This window comes from Phacochoerus africanus, chromosome 7 (assembly GCF_016906955.1).
Source record: "Phacochoerus africanus isolate WHEZ1 chromosome 7, ROS_Pafr_v1, whole genome shotgun sequence".
NCBI classification, from domain to species: domain Eukaryota; kingdom Metazoa; phylum Chordata; class Mammalia; order Artiodactyla; family Suidae; genus Phacochoerus; species Phacochoerus africanus.
This window is the reverse complement of record NC_062550.1, coordinates 52287960-52308409: the sequence shown is the minus strand read 5'-3', so window position 1 is coordinate 52308409 and position 20450 is coordinate 52287960. Positions and strand designations below refer to the sequence as shown.

The window sequence follows — 20450 nt, the reverse complement described above, 5'->3', positions numbered from 1 at the left end:
ATACTGTTTTCACTGTGATATTTGAGTTCTTGGTTTAACACTTAAATCCATTAGATTTAAATAACTACCAAGAAGTAAACAGTAGCAGAATATACTTTCAGTTTTCAAATAATATTAAGGCATTAGTTTCAATTCATATACTTATGAGAAGGAAACTGAAAGTGACCACAACACAAGGCACACTACTTTGAAGAACGTAATACCTCGATTTGTGCATAAATAAGCTAAATCATTTAAATGGTGCTGTAGTCTGCTGATTTGGAGAAGATATTTTAAATATACTGGTTTTTAGTTTCTGTTTAAAGTTTGCCATATAAAGCCAAAACACTGTCTCTTCAGAGAAATTTCTACTTGGTCATTTTAGCCTACATCTATTTGTGATCAAAGCAAAGTAACCAAGTCAATAAAAGCTGAAAGTGATTTCAAGTCAGAATAATTTTCAACCTAATCATTCAAACAGAACATGAAAATTGGCACTCTGAAAATGGCAGCAGGACATAAGATTTTAACCCTGAAATACTGAATTACACAAGATCTATACAGAAGTCAATTCTTGTCATATCTCTATTAAAAAGCAAATTAAATATAAAAGTAAAAAATTAAAGAAAAAATACGATCATCTGTGTATTTTAAAATCCGTTCAACTGAGTGGTACTATCAAAAGAAGCCTGTCAACCTAATGTTTTCAAACCCAGACACTAGAGGGAGTCTTAGAAATAATACACAACAAAGTTGTATAAATCAAGCCACTTTAAGAACAATGAAAACTGGGTTTTTATCCATTTTTTAACCTCTGTTAAATATTAATATAACCACACTTGTTATATTATCTTGAGGGTAGTTTAAAATTTGAAAATTCAACAGCAATATGATTTCTCCTTCACTGTACTAAGATCTTCTATAATTAATATTTCACAATAGTAGCAAAATTAATTCAGGCCATTTTCATTCAAGCAATTTAAGTTATTTTCACAACAGATCTAAAATTTAGAAAAGTATGGCCAATATTTTAAAAGAGTTAAACAGTGGGAATGAGAAGCTTGCTAACATTTAAACAACAGCAGTAGTAGGATAAAAACTAGCATTACTAGTCTAAATGCTAGTGGCTAAAAGTCCCCAGTAAAGCCCCCAAACTGCACTCACTGATGTTCCCACTTTCTGATATTATTGGTATAACATATGCTTCTGTTTCACGCAAATGAGAGAGGAAAAGTGTAAGACAGTCTATCAGCAATACAATTAAGGCTTAATATATATATAAACCTTCATACTAACCTTCTTAACAGATAAAGAACAAAAAACTTCCAATGATATATTAAATAATAATTTTGTAACTCACCAAACTTTGATTAATTTATAATCATAACTCTCAGAATGGGATGGAATCTTACAAGAGAATCTACTCCAATTCCCCTACCCTTCACAAATTCCCTTTGATCACACATGCTTACGTAGGCTACTCCATTTCGACTGCTTTTATAATGAAGAAGCATGTCAATGATACTAAAATGGTAAAGCAGATAAAATGAAAAACCATGAGATGGATAAAGAGAAGACACATCCTAAGGTGAAAACCATTTAGGAGATAATGAAGACAGAATTTAATAACATCCCCTTCTTCTAAGATTCTGACAAAATACTTTGTTTATATTGCACTGAACTCTTTTCTATATCATCTTATTAAAATTAATTGTAATGATTAGGAAAATGTCAAAATTAATTAAAACAGGGCAGTGAATGCCTTTTTTCACGTGGGAACTAATCATTCTCATACACACATATAAAAAGACAAATAGGAAACCCATTATTTTAGGACAAAGAAATACTAATTTGTATATATATATATCATTGTCAAATTAATTTCATAAAAATATTTTTGTTAACAATGTTAAGTATTACCAAGTACACTTTTCTCTTTATATATATGCTATCCACGACCACTGAAAAAATGATTCATCATGCCCAACAATCTGACATTGAGAATACAGTCACTGAAAATAGTTTGCACAAATTTGTTTTAGAAAAGTACATGGGAGTTCCCTCGTGGCCCAGTGGTTAACAAATCCGACTAGGAACCATGAGGTTGCAGGTTCGGTCCCTGCCCTTGCTCAGTGGGTTAACGATCCGGCGTTGCCATGAGCTGTGGTGGAGATTGCAGACGCGGCTCGGATCCCGCGTTGCTGTGGCTCTGGCGTAGGCAGGCCGGTGGCTACAGCTCCGATTTGACCCCTAGCCTGGGAACCTCCATATGCCGAGGGAGCGGCCCAAGAAATAGCAACAACAACAACAATAATAACAACAACAACAACAAAAAAAGACAAAAAAAAAGTGTATGCTTTCATCATTTTAAATAAAAATTAAAGCATAAAACTGACTTTAAATGGTTCTACATTCAAAATGATCAAATAGTAAGACAATAGGAAGAGAAAAAAAGTATCACTTAAATCTGGTTATGACTACTGTTGTTTAAAAAAATTTTACGCTTCCAGTAGCAGGAGATGTTAAATCTTTTTGTTTTTTGTTTTGTCTTTTGTCTTTTTAGGGCTGTACCCATGGCATATGGAGGTTTCCAGAATAGGGGTCCAATGGGAGCTATAGCTGCCAGCCTACCCCACAGCTACAGCAACGCGGAATCCAAGCCATGTCTGTGATTTATACCTCAGCTCACAGCAAAGCCGGGGATTGAACCCATGTCCTCATGGATATTAGTCGGATTAACTGCTGCGCCTCGATGTGATGTTAAGTTTTATCACAACTTGTAAATATTGCTTTACACAATGGTAATCAAAAAATACTGAGTTCATAAACCTCAAAAAAAATTAATGCCAGTCATATTTTGTTTCTTCCTCTGAGTTTTAGTTCATTGGTATACCATGTATTATCTTTTGGAATTTAATGTACTATTCAGATGTATGTTTACATTTTGGGGAGATAAATTATTTCAGAACTTAAATTCATATAATAATAATTCCAACTTTAGCATAATCAGCATAGTAAAGAATATCCTAGAAGTTTATGTTCTCATAGAACATTATATATTACAAATAATACATATCAAAATCTTAGGCTTTGGCATGAACTTTATGGCATCTATTGAGTAAAATGCTTTCTGAGCAAGACCAAATTGAATATGAGCTGGTGTAGAAAGGAAATACAGAAATTCCAGTCAATAAATCCAACTGGGCAGCTACTGTGAGACAGGAACCTGGTTAAGCCATGGACATGCAAAGATTAAAAATATATGATCCTGGCTCTCTAAGATTCTTACTGTATAGGAATCAAATATAAAGGAAGTTATTTCATTTTAACATGGTAAGCATGTAACAGTTAAGAACAATATACTGGGAATATACAGAAGGGCATTATGCCCAGTCTAAGGGATTAAAGAAAGATTCTTAGAGAATAGGAGATTAAGACTAGGTGATAAGCACAATGGCACAGTGGCACTCCAAACAAGACCAAGAGCCAAGATTCAAGGGAAGGTAAGAATTGATTTACATAAGGACAAACAAATTTCAGGCAGGGAGTTTTTAGAGATAAGGGCAAAGGTCAGAGGGGTAGGAAGGTGTTAAGAGTCACATATATGCAATGAGATTTTTTTCTCTATAGGTAAGGAGAAGTTAGTGACTAGATTTAAAGATAAGGAAATGACATTTAAGTATGTTCTTTCACATTGCACTGTGAATGAAGGCAGCAAAAAGTAAACCAAGTTAAAGGTTGCAGAAGTCCCAGCAAGAAATGATAGGGGCCTGAAGTAATTGATGAGGTAAGAGAGTGTAACATCGTAATAGGAATTTGTGGTTGCCTCCAAAGAGGGGTGAATTAGAGAGATTGAGAAGTTATCCCAAGACTTCCAGGTTTCTCACTTGGATAAAAGTGATGTTGATGCCACTGAGTTAAGAGAGCACAGAGAGAACAAGTATTTGCTTATGGAATGTCCAAAAGAAAAAAAATACACTGCAAGAGTGACCCTTTCCCACCTTCTGCGCCATTCAACTTACGCCTCTATATGGTTCCTCAAATTTTTTCTCTCTAGACCCTATGACAAATGTAGAGTAGTCTATAGCCGTCAAAACTGCCTCAATGATAATTAACATCCATTAGATTAAAAATAAATGTTATTAACTGTACGACTACCAGTTTATTTTTTAATATTTCAAATTAGAATCCCACACCTACATAGTTCTAAAGTGGTTGCTACTTTGTTACCTTTAAAAGATAACCTCTTTCTGCCAGAATTAATATGCTGAACTTACCAGATTACATTATAATGCATTTTTTAATTTTCACACAGCCAGGAGTCTTTTCTTCTTTGCTGATTTTTTTCAATCTGTATTGTCGGATCTCTCTCACCAATGTATAAAAAGCATCCTCCACTCTCTGCATTGTAAAACACAACTTCTTTAAAGTCTGTTTCATTGGTAATAGTAATTTATTGGGATAGCCGTGTGCAAGAAGTTTGAAATCATGAGCTTTACTTGAGAATTTTTTTTAAACAGACATCGATTATTTGAATAAAACTGGGGATTCAATTTTAAAATATGGGCTTAAATCCTGGTTTGTTCTTTAAAGTCAGTTTTGTCTTATAATGGGATTAGGATTTTTTTTAATTTATAGGAATTAGGAGAAATTATGAAAAACTTAAAGTACATGTATTATTAGTACCTGGGTATTGATTAATGTGATCATTTAGTTTGCCTGTCATGGAATTAATCAAAGCCTTAAATGAAGTTAAGATTTAAATCATATCTTTGACTTAGGGAAAACAAGGGATTTATGTATCACTGATCCTCACCCCTGCTCTAAGTGGGGAGTGAGGAGAAAAATGTATACAAAAGGGATATTTAACCTTTGTTTAAACACAAATACACACACCACCTCAAAATATAGTTGGGTCAAAAGACTGGAATCTTGAGTTTTATCTTTAATTACTACTGTCCAGTCAATTTCTAGGGCCCCAAACTGGAACTGAGACTGGGACTTTTGTGGGTGGAGACTATTATTTAAATAAAAATGCTAATAAATGAGGGCTAAATGAAAATATTTTGAATTTTTTAAAAAAACACAAAATAGCAGCAATGCATTTTGTCCTTATTACAAGTCTTTAAAATAATTTTTAGAACAATATCCAACTATACTGGCTTCAAACTGTCTATTTTAAAGGGGCAAAAGGGGCTTCTCCTGTTTCAGGCTATAGTAAGAAAGCTATGACAACAAACACAATCATGTATGGCCATATGGAGATCACTGTTTTTTAATGTCTTTCCTAGTCTAGAAAATTACACAGTAGCCAAAAGGACAACATGTTTAGATGTACTGCTAGTTTGTCCAGAAAAACATTACCACCAAAGCAAAAAGCTTAAATATTATAAGAGAAATGCACACAAATACTAATCTACATGTGGTATAAATTAAAAGATATGAGTGTTCATTCTTCTAAAAAAAAGATGTGTTTGGGAAAATATGTTAGTGGTATATTTTAAGCTTAATCTGTTCTTTTAAGAATGAATTACTCACTATGAGGATTGGGATATTTTAATTCTCTGGGGTTGGTAACATCAGTCTATGAACCAAATGTGACAAACTGGACCCAGTACCTATAAAGCTAATATGTATCAGAAGTATGAGCTATTGTTTAAAATTCAATCAGGCACAAGGGAATCAGCCATTTAAATATTAGCTTTTAAGTAAACCAATAGCTAAGGCTTAAATTTTACATGCAGAAATCACTGCATATCCACTGCTTTAAGTTACCAAAAAAAGGGCACCTCAATTCTTTAGGGTAATTTTTTTTTTAATCTTAAGAATACATAAAGAACTGATTCAGTGGAACTCCTCAATCTACCTTTAGTGGAAAACTTTAAAATTCATAAAGTAAGTTTTGTTAAGAAGTAGATGTACTCTGCTGTACATCTGAAACTAACACCATATTGTAAATAGCTATACTCCAATATAAAATAAAAATTAAATTTGAAAAGAAAGTAGGGATTTAAATACATTGATAAAATGTACCTAAGTTATTTATATCATCTTGTGATATATTTCTATTCAACTATCTAGTACAAAACTCATTATACTCAAAGAAAATTGTATATCTCATTTTTAATGAAATCAATTAATCAATTTAACTAGCTAGCTAAGCCAACTACAAAATAAAAATTTCAAACTACTTTTTTTTTGTCTTTTGTCTTTTTGTTGTTGTTGCTATTTCTTGGGCCGCTCCCTCGGCATATGGAGGTTCCCAGGCTAGGGGTTGAATCGGAGCTGTAGCCACCGGCCTGCCTACGCCAGAGCCACAGCAACGCGGGATCCGAGCCGCGTCTGCAACCTACACCACACTCACGGCAACGCCGGATCGTTAACCCACTGAGCAAGGGCAGGGACCGAACCCGCAACCTCATGGTTCCTAGTCGGATTCGTTAACCACTGGGCCACGACGGGAACTCCTCAAACTACTTTTTGAAGTCATTATATACGTTGGTACTTTAAATTGGATAGCCACTTGTATCCATATATCAAATTTTTAATATTTTATATTTATCATTAATCCTCAAGAGGAGAGGGTCTGTTTTTATTTGTAAGTACTTAAAAATTACATATTAAAAATTATCATTACTAAATTAGATATATAATTTAAGGCATTAAAATAACTCTAGTAAAGCATGTAAAATAAAAAGCATGAGCTGGCATTTAAAATATTTTCACAAATTCTGAATTTGAAAATCATTGCAAGAAATATATATACATACATATAAATAAACAAACCAGGTAAAGCTCATATTTTTTAAGAATATAAACTTTTCTTCCTGCCTAAAAAAAGTTACAAGGTCAGTGTCGAAGTACTGAAACAGTATGATGGGGAAGGGGGAGAAACAAAGTTTTGCTCCTCTACTAATTTAGCAGAATCAAATTTTGATTATGACTTATTTCTAGAATTAGTTTGAATGTGTCTACTTTTAAGTATGCACATCCCCATCACCAACAGCAGAATCGATGATTACAGTTTCCAGCAATGCAGAGAGAGAATTGGAAGCCAATAATTAAAAAGAAGAGATTACTGCCCACCACCAAGATCAGTATTAGGACCTTAGAGGCTAAGATAATTAGCACTGAGAAATAGTGTTTCAAGAGTGATTTTTTTCATTTCTTATTTTTACTAATAGGAAATTTAAATTAGATTTAAAGAATCAGGTATTTACTATATTTTCTCAAGACTTTAATTACTTATTTCTTAATAATATGCTTTAAAGTCATGCTGACATTAAGAGATTATTGATCCTTAAACCACTGGCACAGGACACTGGGTTCATATTCCAAAATTAGTAGGTAATTTTAAAAGATTAAGTCCGGCCAAAACAGATGTTCAGCACCTAACTGTGGCTAGTTGCTAAGGTCTTAACTGGCACGCAATGATTTATTCTTGAGAATATGGCTTGTTGCCACATATACCTATTTTCAGATGTCACATTAAAGTTTAAGAACAACCAAAACAAAAGTGCATGTGGGAAAAGTGCAAATGTTTACATATGTAAAATTTAAAAGAAGTTTTAAAAGATATATTTGTTTTGTTTTTTTTTTTAATCAAGAGATTTGACAATATTTTCAGCTCAGCCATTATCTGAAAACATACTATGAGACTATGGAAATAGAGCACTTGCAACACGGAAGAGAGAACTGTTAACAAATAACATCATTCTACATCCTGGTCCCTATAATGTTTTCACTAAGTGATTTAATTTTAAACAAGCATTTGTTCTAGTTGAATGGCTTATTATCTGCAAAAACTCCTTCAAGGAAATAACACTTCAAATACCCTAACTATAGGCAGATGCAGGAACACTAGTCTTCTTGCAGGAGTGGGAGGAATGAGATGTATGCTTAAAAGCAACTCTGTATCCCTAAATTTGAAAGAAACCTTGCCAAGTGACAGTCCAGCTCAGGAATTACTGAAATGTAGCAGTACCACTACTTGGGAGGCTATGGTGCACAGCAGGTGCTCAGTAATTGTTCTAAGTTAAACTCATAAAAAAGCAAAGTTCAAAATATTGATCTTATGTACACAAACGCAACTACTATTAAATAGAGAAATATGGCACATAAGGAAGCTTTTTGTTTGGCTTGCTTTATCAAAACACATTGATAAGCTCTCTTTAATAGAGGTTTTTTTGTTGTTGGTTTTTTTTTTTTTTGGTTTTTGGGGCTACACCTGTGGCATATGCAAGGTCCCAGGCTAGGGGTAGACTCAGAGCTGTAGCTGCAGGCCTACCCCACAACCACCACAACACTCAATCTGAGCCACATCTGCAACCTACACCATGGCTCAAGGCAACAACGGATCGTTAACTCACTGAGCGAGGCAAGGGATTGAACCCACATCCTCACGAATACTGGTTGGATTTATTACCACTGAGCCACAAGGGTAATTCCTAATGGAGGTCTTCTAACAGCTAATTTTAAGTATCTTGAAATTAACAACCCCCCAGAAAACTAATCATTCAACAGTTTATGAACTTCAATAAAACAAATTTTCACATTCTTTTCAAATTGAGACCTCCAGAAAGCAAAAAAGCTGATTAGAGAGTAGCAGATACTCAGAGAATTCTACTTTTGTCATCTACTTTACTGAATGCTCCCCCCCTCTGATTTTGGCAGACTGGAAAACACACAGCTGATAACCATGGCGTCAATGTTTTGGTTTCACCTGCCTTTGCCAACACTGCCATGCACTGCCCGAAGAGGCCACAAAAATAGGTGAATTACCAACTGCCCCAATAAGTGTGAACTAGGTCTTTATACACTAGGAACATAGGGACCACACACAGCATAACCTGCAGAAAACAAAAGCTACTTTGGTCTTTCAGATGTGGAGTAAAATGATTGTAAAAAAATGCAACTCATTATACTCTTTTTCCTTTTTTAAAATAGGAAAATAATTAAGTTGGTAAAATATAGTCTGCAATTCTTATCTTAAAAAGACCAGAGTAAAACACCTATTTCTCTTTCACAGGATACATATGTTTTACCTAAAATTACTCATGTTAGCCTATAAAATTTAAGTTGAAAGTCTGACTTAACTTCTCATGTCTAGTCAAAGAATACAGTTCCTCAGAGAATCAAGGATCAGCAGAACTTCAACTGCAAGCCCAATTCAGCCACAGCCTGTATTTTTGTACTGCCCATAAGCTAGGAATGATTTTTGCATTTTTAAAGGGTTATAAGAAAAAAAATGCAATAGATACCACTTGTGGCCCACAAAGCCTAAAATACTTATTTATCTAGCCCTTTGCAGAAAGAGTTTTCCAGCCCCTTCTATCTATGAAAAGTTTTAAATGAATGTCCTGTTCCTACTAACTTGAATATAATTTTCTGTTGTCTGTGTTTTAGGTTCATGCTCAAGACCAAAACTTAGGGCATGAAGCAAGTAGCTGCTGATAAAATAAAAGGATATGCATATTTATTTTGTTCAAATAATAAATAAATGATAGCAGATGAGTAACAAAACACTCTGCAGAAAACAGGGCTTCAAATTTTCCCAAAAGCTGGAGATGTAAAATTTATAAAAATATACGTATTTCATTTTCTCAATTAGTTTGAATAGCTCTTTAAAGTCTTCTAAAGGCATGCAATTATCAAATTAATTTCAACAGAGAAAGATGAATAAACTTTTGACAGGCAAATCAACAAGTCCATGTAATAAAGAGAAATCAAAGATCAGCAACTGCATATCTAAATTATAGTTTAGCAACATAAACTACATATAACATCAATAAAACTGATATAAATATAAGAAAAGTTGAGTGCTAGAAAGTTAAGAAATAAAGTACAAGTATTCCTTTATATCACTGTATATTTTAACTGGATGATCCATAAAAATGTCTACAAAACAAATTTAAGTTAATCCACTTGGTATCACACACTACATTCCCTTCCCTACACCTACCCCCCCAACACTATAAAACCTAAAAATCTGTATTAAAAGGGAACTAGGTAGTTTTCTGATTAGTTATGAATGCTATGGTATATTAAAGATTAAGGGCAAACAGAGTCAATGGTATTCTTAGGTAGTAACCATACAACAAGAAGACAACATAGCTATTTTCGGCTCTTATCAAATAAGTGGAGGGCAACACTGTAACAAGACTTCCTTTCACTATCCTTTACTGCTTTTCTTCTCCAAATGTGGTCCATATATTAAAGTCAGCATCCCCTAAGAGCTTGTTAAAAATGAAGAATAATCACAAGTTCCAACCTTGACCCTAATTCTAATTCAGAATTAAAATCAGCTCTGAATAAGAAGCCCAGTTGATTCTTACACATATTAAAGTATAAGAACCACTGCTATATTTTGCACCTTTACAACATTAGACAGAGTCTCTTGGATTTTTTTCTTTTCTTTGTAAAGTGTAAACCAATATGTCTGCTAGTCTAAAATGTACCTTTTAAGTTACAAATAATATAAGTTAATAAAATTTAATGGTATAATCTAGATAGTGGGTTTGCAAATGTTTTCAATAAAATTCCTTTAATTTTATATCTGAAAAATTTTCAACTGAAAATGGAGGCAAAGATACATATTATGTATATTATAATATTATAATCAGGTTTTCTGAGTACCTTCTAAAGGAAATCAAGGAGTCTGGTCAGTACAAAGACAAAAATCAAACCTCTTGCCAGTTTTTGGGACCCAGGAATGATATGAATGAAATCTTAATTCTTCCAAGGTAAACTGAAGCGGTGACACAGTATATCTTTAACTTACAGATCAGGTTTTAGACTGAGATATCTGTACTATGGTCAGAAACTTTAGAAATTCAGGTTTTAATCCCAAAATGAAGACTTAAAATAGGATTCATTGTTCTATTTTTTTCACTGTGTACCAAGTTTATACAGCTAGAGAGTGATCATAGTACATGATCTTCCCCTAGGGAAATAAACATATACACTAGCTGAATGATAGCTTACTTTTAAATTTTTACCCCTTTACAAAATTCAATGAAAGGTCTAAAACATATTTTCCTAAGTTTTAACCATGTAACGAACTGTTCATCAATTTTTAAATTTTATTTATTTATTTGTTTATTTGTCTTTTTGCCTTTTCTAGGGCCGCTCCCACGGCATATGGAGGTTACCAGGCTAGGGTCTAATCGGGAGCTGCAGCCGCTGGCCTATGCCAGAGCCACAGGAACTCGACCTACACCACAGCTCACAGCAATGCTGGATCCTACCCCACTGAGCAAGGCCAGGGATTGAACCTGAAATCTCATGGTTCTTAGTCGGATTCATTAACCACTGAGCCACAACGGGAACTCATCAATTTTTTTTAAGTTCAAGCATTATAAAGTTAAATTCCATGAAATTGGTTTCCTGGGCTCATAGGTACATATAATTAGATAAGGCCCCAAACATACATTTGTCTTGTATAGCACATATTAGTATTCTATGATAACCTTATATATTCCTGTCTAAGGTTTTTTTCCTATGTTGAACTCTTATTTCATACAAATCATACAAACAGGTTAAACAATTACCAATTATTTTATTTTACTTAGAGAAAAAGTTAACTTTTAAAATAAAGATAATTTTTGGAGTTCCTGTTGTGGCACAGCGGAAATGAATCCAACTAGGAACCATGAGGTTACGGGTTCAATCCCTGGCCTTGCTCAGTGGGTTAAGGATCCGGCGTTGCCATGAGCTGTGGTGTAGGTCACAGATACAGCTAGGATCTGAAGTTGCTGTCGCTGTCACATAAGCCAGGAGCAACAGCTCCGATTGGACCCCTAGCCTGGGAAACTCCATATGCTGCAGGTGTGGCCCTAAAAAAGGCAAAAGACAAAAAATAAATAAATAGATAAAGATAATTTTTGAAACAAAATTCAGGATCAATCTGGCATTTTTTGTTAGAACACAGTATATGAACAACTGAGAATTTCTATTTGTTTTCTATTCTCTTGCTTTAATGAAAATTTTTTTCAAGAATACCTTCTTTAAAAAATTCTACTAAAATAAAATTCTTCAAATACAACAAAATTTAATCTAGAAACATATGACATAATACTCTTAAAAGCACTTCCAAATTGGAAACTCAAAATTTGTTTCCCTGTTCCTGAACTGTATAAATAAAACAAAAAAAACTCCCACGTTTCTTGAATCCTGAATATAAGATGTGCTGAATTGAAAAGTTTAATGTAGAAAGAAACCAAAGCCAAAAATAATACCATGGACATTGGAATTAAGAAGCGCTGCCTTCTCATATCCTCAAGAGAACATGTACCAAATAAACATTGTTTTATTTCCTATTTTAGTATAATGGGAAAATGTTGATAAATTATATCAACTGATATCACAGTTATGCTACCACATATGTACATTTTATTAATATTAGTAAATTTAATAACTAAAATTACTTGAGATAGTTTGCAGAGAATAGATTTGCATTTATTACAATTTTACTTACCTGTCTTGTCTTTGCTGATGTTTCAATAAAAGGAATTCCATAACTTCTTGCTAAGTCCTGAGCCTGTTTTGTGTCTACTGTTCTAGAAGGCAAATCACATTTATTTCCTACTAGGACCATAGGTACATCTTCAGAGTCTTTAACTCTTTTTATTTGTTCTCTGGGGAGGAAGAAAAAGTTACAGCAGAGGAATTAGTTAACACAAAAAATCTTTCAAAAATTGTTCACAACTTTGTCTCATAAAATATGGCCACAAGACTCTTAATGTAATTCCTAGTTCCCATCACCCAAATTTTCCTTTCTCCTCCTTGTAGCTATTTTCCTCTATCCTAAACAGAGAATTTCTATGTCTCTTAAAAGATCAAACCACTACAAATACAGTAAAACTACAATCTAGTAGGTTCATATGCAGGTAGGTCACAATGATGAAACAGAGACATTGAAAAATTCTAGGTCAAAAAAGTGCTATGCCTAATTTTTAAAATTATAATCTTAGAAACATATACTATATCATTAAATATGTCTGTGTGTGTGTGTATATATATGTATTTAATTTAAATATATATAAATTAAAATTCAGAATTCTCTTTTTTCAGCTTTTCAGGGCCCCACCTGTGGCAGATAGAAGTTCCCAGGATAGGAATCAGAGAGCCTAAGCTATAGCCACAGCAACGCAGGATCCAAGCTGCATCTGCAACCTACACCATGGCTCATGGCAACTCCAGATCCTTAACCCACTGTGCAAGGCCAGGGATCGAATCTGCATCCTCATGGATACTACTCAGGTTTGTAACCCACTGAGCCACAAAGGGAACAGCCAAAATCGGAGTTTTCTTGTGGAGCAGCAGGGTAAGGATCCAGCGTTGTCACTGCAGTGGCTCAGGAAGCTGCTGTGGTGCAGGTTCAATCCCTGGTCCCAGGAACTTCCATATTTGGGGGGCAGGAGGAAGGTGCAGCCAAAACAAAACAAAGTTTTCATAAAAACATGAATACAACACTAACATAATTTTCACATTCCATTCTTTAAAAAGAGAACACCAAGTGAAAAGATTCTGACTTCTGTATGGATAATTCTTTTAACAAACTAGTCAGTTTTATACAAATTTGTCAGATTCTTTAAAACTGTACTGTTCTAACACTTCAATCTTACAACTTCAGAATTATGGTTTTTCTTAATTATGGAAGGCCAACATTTATCTAATTCCAAGAAGTTCTACACTAAATATAGCTGATTATTTTTAAGGCTAATTAAGTGACACTATCTCAATTACCTTTTCACATTTTTGTTCATGGTTTTCCTTTTGATGATGGATCTAGCTTAAAGCCTTGTTTCTCCAGTACAGAGTGGTTCAGAGCATAGGTTTTGGAGTCAAACAGGCCTACCTTTCAATTCCAGCACTACTACTATCTATGTGACCTTGAACAAGTTGCTCAACTGCCCTAATCCTTAAGAACTTCATTTGCTAAACAGGGATATTACTAACCTCACAAACATTATTTTAAAATTTAAATTAGATAATTTGTGCATGGGAGTTAGCAAAGAGTCAATAAATGGAAGATACAATTACTCCTTGACTTATTTTATTCAACTGAAACCCACCTATAATGGTGAATATCTTCAAATGACTTAGTATTATTTATGGCAAATACACAAAGAAAGCCCTCCCCAGTCCTCATGTACTGGTCCCTCATTGCACTGTACTCCTCTTGACCTGCTGTGTCGAGAATATCCAAGAGACAGGTTTCTCCATCAATTACTACTTGTTTCCTGTAGGAATCCTGAGAAGGGAGAAACACAGTCTGGATTATTATGGTGCATCTTTTACTTCTAAAAAGTGTTAGACACAACTCAACAAAAAATCAACCCAGTTCAAAATTGGGCAAAGTACTTCAACTGGACATTTCTCTAAAGAAGATACACAAATGGCCAATAAGCACATGAAAAGATGCTCATCATCCATTCAGAAAATGTAAATCAAAACCACGATAAGCTATGACTTAGCACCCATTAGGATGGCTTTTTTTTTTTTTAAAGGAAAATAACAAGTACTAGTGAGGATGCAGAGAAACTAGATCTAGCAATTCCATTTCTAGGTAGCTAAACAAAAGGACTGAAAGCAGATATCTGTATGCCAATGGCCATAGAAGCATTATTTACAATAGCTAAAATCGAGAAACAACCCACGTATTTATTAAACAAATGAATGGATAAACAAAATGTGATGCGTGTGTGCGCACGTGCACACACACACACACACACACACACACACACACACAGGAATATTATTTAGCCATAAAAAGGAATGAAATTCTGATATATGCTGAACTTTGAAAACATTATGCTAAGTGAATTAAGTCTGACACAAAAAGACATGCATTCTATGAATCAAATTATATTGAGATACCTAGAATAGGTAAAGTCACAGATACAAAAAAATAGAAGAGAGGTTACCTGGGGCTGGGGAGAGGGGAATTGGAGAGTTATTGTTTCATGGGCACAGAGTTTCAGTTTGGAATGATGAAAAAGTTCTGGAAACAGAGAGAGCTAATGGTTGTCCAATACTATGAATTTAATGCCACTAAATTGTACACTTAGAAATGGCTGCAGGGTGTTCCCACTGTGGCTCAGTGGTAACGAACCCAACTAGTATCCATGAGGATGTGGTTCGATCCCTGGACTCGCTCAGTGGGTTAAAGATCCGGCATTGCTGAGAGCTGTGGTGTGGGTCTGTGGGTCGCAGATGCTGTTCAGATCCCATGTTGCTGCGGCTGTGGCATAGGCCAGCAGCTGCAGCTCTGATTCAAACCCTTGCCTGGGAACTTCCATATGCCATGGGTGCAGTCCTAAAAAGCAAAAAAAAAAAAAAAAAGAAAAATTTTTCAATGGCTGCAGTGATAAATTTTATGTATATCTTACCACAGATTTTAAAAAAAGTTTTTAAAAAAGGTGATACAAGAGATTTGACAATGCAAGTACACACAGATTAATAACGAAAAGACCCAGAGTTTCTATAAAAGAAAATAATTATTACAAAATGGGATAGCTCCACAAACTCTTATTATTCTGGATTATTCGGATGGCAAGAAAAATCAAGCAATTTACAAATAACTGTCATGCATCTATTTTACTTATAGTCAAGGAAATACATAAAAAATATTATGTATTATATATAATGAAAATTTTGATGCCCTTACTTATATACTTCTGAGTCCTGGGAATATTTAATAGCCAGATGGATACTATGATAATGCTAAAGAGAGTTACTTTTTTATTTGCAGATTCTGTGAGATCTCTAATAAAAACAGAGGGGGTGGACAAGGATAGGGTAAAAGATGAGTATCTTAGACACCCTGCAAAGGAAAGAGAGTGGGTAACATAATAGATTCTTGAAATGAAAATCCAATTTTCTTCTGGCTTTTGATTAAGAACTCATGCCTAAAAGATTTTACACACTCTGCCAAAACAGGCTTCAAAAAATAAGAGTAAGGGCTGGTGCAAGGTGAAGTCATGGAGTCAGAGGCAGGGCTCATAAGGGGTATAAAGTATAAGCCTGGGGATACTGTTTCTTGTTGCTCCACCCTTAGTTCATAAATTACTTTATGGACCAATCAATTATTTAAAAAGTGGTTATTAAAAATCACATTTTTTGTAAAATGTCTGGAAAATGTTTACAGCACATGGAGAATACAAAGATACACATGCAGCATGATCTCAATAAAATATCTCTACACATCCATATAAAGGTATCCGTATGTATACTGAAAAACTGGTAGTGGAGTTCCCATTGTGGTTCAGTGGGTTAAGAACCCAACTGTATCCATGAGGACGTGGGTTTGATCCCTGGCCTCACTCGGTGGGTTAAGGATCTGGTGTTGCTGCGAGCTATGGGCTAGGTTGCAGATGTGGCTCAGATCTGGAGTTGCCGTGGCTTCGGTGTCGGCCAGTGGCTGCAATCCTGATTCGATCCCTAGCCTAGGAAATTCCACATGCTGTGGGTGCAGCCCTAAAAAGACAAAAAACTCGTGGTATATATATCAAAATGTTAACAAAGAGGATGTCTCTGTTGGAGATAATTTATCTATGAAGTATTTGATCTCTTGCTTATCTTTTTTTTTTGGTAATAGATATTATGTTAAATGTATTTCTTTCTTTGGCTTTTAATTTTAAAAAGTATGAACGATTACCACATTAGACTATGAACTTGTGCTTATCTTTTAAAGTAAACTTTATTTTCCAAATTGTGTATAATAAAAATTGATTATCTCACAAGTCAGAAAAAAAAAGGATGAATAAAATTTCCAAATGAGAAGCTCTTGCCTAAAGATTTGAATATTTGGTTGGCATTTTATTTTAGCCTATTCTTAATGAATTACATGAAAAAACTCTTGTGTATTATAAACTGAAAACCAGTGTTCTTGAAATATAATGAAAAAGCAAGAACTGAGAGCAAAGTACAGTCTTGGAACCAATCTGTTCATTACCCAGGTGTGGCCACTGCACAGGTAAAACAAACCAAAGACTTTTCCTTACATGTTGCTGTCATTTCACATTCTTCATTTACCAATATTCATTTATAGTTGACAGTTCCCTTAGCCTCTAACATTTTCTATCAACAATGTAATTAACCACATATATAGTTTCTGGAGCCAGAGAAATCTATACCTAAGGCATGGCTGGGGGATTACCCACATCTATTGCCTTTAAGATGTACACCTCAATAAACTCCCATTTACAAAATTTTGACACACTTTGTGTTTCAAAAGTATATAATGTGGAGTATCAGTATTTCAAAAGTATATAGTGTGGACTATCAGTATTTCTGCATGCACTGCAGAACCTGTTCCCATGATGAACACTCCATCAAAGGGACTGAGAACTTAGGAAGGCCAGTCCCTACTCATTCCTGTTATCTTTTTCCTTCTAAACCCTAAAGATACTGACAGCGAAGTTCTGAGTCACATTCTGTGGTTGAAAAATGTAACCTACAACCTACCTATAAACAATGAGGAATCTGCTGATTACAAATAATAGGTTTAGGTTAAAAATTCAGTACAATTTCTCAAGTCAAGTTTAACTAGTCATCCTCAGAAGCATAATTAGTCACTAAGCTATATAGAAGGCGGTGCAACTTGGTAAAAAACTTAAGAACAAAAGTGGTAAATGGCAAGGTCTGATCTGAAAAGAACTGACGAGTTTTAAAACAAAGCAGACAGCACAACAAAATGATTTGGAAATACTAAAGATTTTGTTCTAACTTCAGGTTAACCATAAGAAGCATTCGGAGGTAGAAAAAAATGTATGCATCAATGTAAAATCTTTCCCAAAAGAAGAATCTATGTAGGGTATACAGCAAACTATTGCCCATAGGCCAAATCTGGCCCACTGTTTTTGTATGGCTTATGAGCCAAGAATAGTTTTTACATTTTTAAATGGTTTAAACACAAACACACACACACACAAAGATTATGTGGCAAAGACCTAAGTGCCCCTTCACAGAGAAGTCTGCCAACCTCTGCTCTAAGCTAATAAAATACCTTTTCACAAACCTGAAATATTCAACACATATTATTCCTTTTATACTTAAAAAAAAAAATCACTGCAAAAATACAGGTTATCAAGGCCTAACCAGTTTAAAACCAAGATTCTACAATGAAACTAAAGATAAAACAAGAAAAGGATCAAGACTTTACGTTTTTAATTAGTACTATTTCCAGCCTCTCAAACGGAATAAACTTTTAGATCAGGTACACATTAACAACCTTTGGAAATGAAGATAAAAATAAAGCCACTTAAAAACTAATACAACATAATAAAATATTAAATGAAGGAAAGTTATCCATTTATTTTCCCTTACTCCCAGCTAAAGTATTATATTTTTTATTTGCTGCAGTAATATTAAAAAAACAACAAAACCTTTTCTAAATGAAATATACTATGCCGGCAAAAGTTAAGCATAGAAAAAGTCAAACTTTTCTGATGATACAATAAACAGGTACAGTCCTTTTAGAAAGCAACTACAGTATCTGCAACTGCTTCCTAGAAGTTGTTATTCTTACAACACATTCTCCACAGAGCAGCTAGTGATCCTATTATAATTTGTAACTATGTATTTATGCATAACTGTTCCATAACCCTACTAGGCTCTCAAAGTCCATGACCACTGGGCTCACATCTGTTTTACTCAGTACTATGCATCCTTTGTGTGACAGTCTTGAACACAATATATAATCAGTACTGTCTGCTGAACAAATAAATAAATCCATTCAATGTAAATATATGCAGACATGCTATAAACAGTCTTATAAAAATAAATATTTTATAAATCATATTAAAACAATGAAGCTATAAATCTTTAAGTTATATTCAGAGTATTTTAATAAATGTTTCACAATAATATGAAAAAATTTACATTACTTTTATAAAAATATAAACAAAACAATATATACAGAGATTTCAAACATTTTGGAGAGGGAAGAGAATAAAATTACAGAGAACACAGGGGCCTTCAACTGCATTAAGTTTTAAACCTCAAAAACAAAGAAGGGGAGTTCCCTTCATGGTTCAGTGGTTAATGAACCTGACTACGATCCATGAGGATGCAGGTTCAATCCCTGGCCTCTCTCAGTGGGTAGGGAATTGGGCATTGCCAGGAGCTGTGGTATAGGTCGAAGACTCGGCTCAGATTCCATCTTGCTGTGGCTGTGGCATAGGCTGGCAGCTGCAGCTCTGGTTCACCCTCTAGCCTGGCAACTTACACATGCCTCAAACAGACGCAGCCCTTAAAAAAAAAAAGAAAGAAAACAAAGAAGGAACTAAACAAAATGTGGCAGAATGTTAAGACAGGAAAAACCTGGTTGGGGTGCACAGGATGCTCATGATATTACTTTTCCAATCAGCACTAAGAGTGTACCCATCTCATCACCACTCACTCAACAATGACTTTTTTCTTTTGCTCCATTTAGGGCTGGACTTGCGGCATATAGGTCCCCAGGTTGGCGGTTCAATTGGAGTTGCAGCTGCTGGCCTACACCACAGCCACAGCAACGCCAGATCCAAGCCACGTCTGCAACCTACACCACAGCTCACGGCAACACTGGATCCTTAAAACACTGAGCGAGGCCTGAGATGGAACCCGCAACCTCATGGTTCCTAGTTGGATTTGCTTTCACTGTGCCACGATGGGAACTCTGAATTTTTTATATTTTTTATTTTTGTCAGCAGGTTAGACCAAAAACTCTACCATTTTAATATCTATTTCTTTGAGGACTAGTAATGTTACATAGTTTTTATTCTTTTCTTTTCTTTTTTTTTTTTGTCTTTTTGCCATTTCTTGGGCCGCTCCCACGGCATAGAGGGAGGTTCCCAGGCTAGGGGTCGAATCAGAGCTGTAGCTGCCAGCGTATGCCAGAGCCACAGCAGCGCGGGATCTGAGCCGCGTCTGCGACCTACACCACAGCTCATGGCAACGCCAGATTGTTAACCCACTGAGCAAGGCCAGGGATCGAACCCGCAACCCCATGGTTCCTATTTGGATTCGTTAACCACTGCGCCACGACGGGAACTCCTATTTTCATATTTATTCCTATTACCTGTGTCCTTTGCCTATTCAATATTTTTGTCTATTTTGCACTGACTTGTATAATTTTTAAAAGTGTTTTCCAGTTTATTAACATGCCTTCAAGCTTTGTTTTATGTAGACCCATCAGAGTATTATGAAAGTTAAGACTAAATCTTTCAAGATATAATTCACTGATGAGGACATCATTTTGTCATTGTAATTCACAGTAACCAAGTTACTTAGTATGTTCATCTTTTAACATACTCAACTTAGTTTTCCTACTCAGGCAGTTAACCCTGACATGTGAAGATATACTACAGTAAACAAAAAATCTAAAGAAATTACTAACTTTTACTAAAGGTAATCATATTACTATTAATAGTAATTATGACAGCCATGGTTTACTGAGGCCCTTATTTATGTCAAATACTGTAAGA

General features: G+C 34.8%; 1 protein-coding gene across 5 annotated transcripts in view; it reads right to left on the bottom strand.

The window, feature by feature from the left end:
• The window catches only part of KRAS (KRAS proto-oncogene, GTPase), a 40375-nt gene that overhangs the window by 4866 nt on the left and 15059 nt on the right, over window positions 1-20450 (bottom strand). For 3 of the 5 annotated variants that reach the window (XM_047787360.1, XM_047787363.1, XM_047787361.1), the window contains exons 3-5: window positions 14055-14233; window positions 12455-12614; window positions 3018-4380 (exon numbers count right to left, since the gene is read on the bottom strand). In XM_047787360.1, the coding sequence (XP_047643316.1) occupies window positions 4261-4380; window positions 12455-12614; window positions 14055-14233 (459 nt within the window). In that variant the 3' untranslated portion in view covers window positions 3018-4260. Of the gene's footprint in view, window positions 1-3017; window positions 4381-12454; window positions 12615-14054; window positions 14234-20450 lie in introns of those variants that run through there. The other 2 variants (XM_047787364.1, XM_047787362.1) reach the window with 2 other exon arrangements.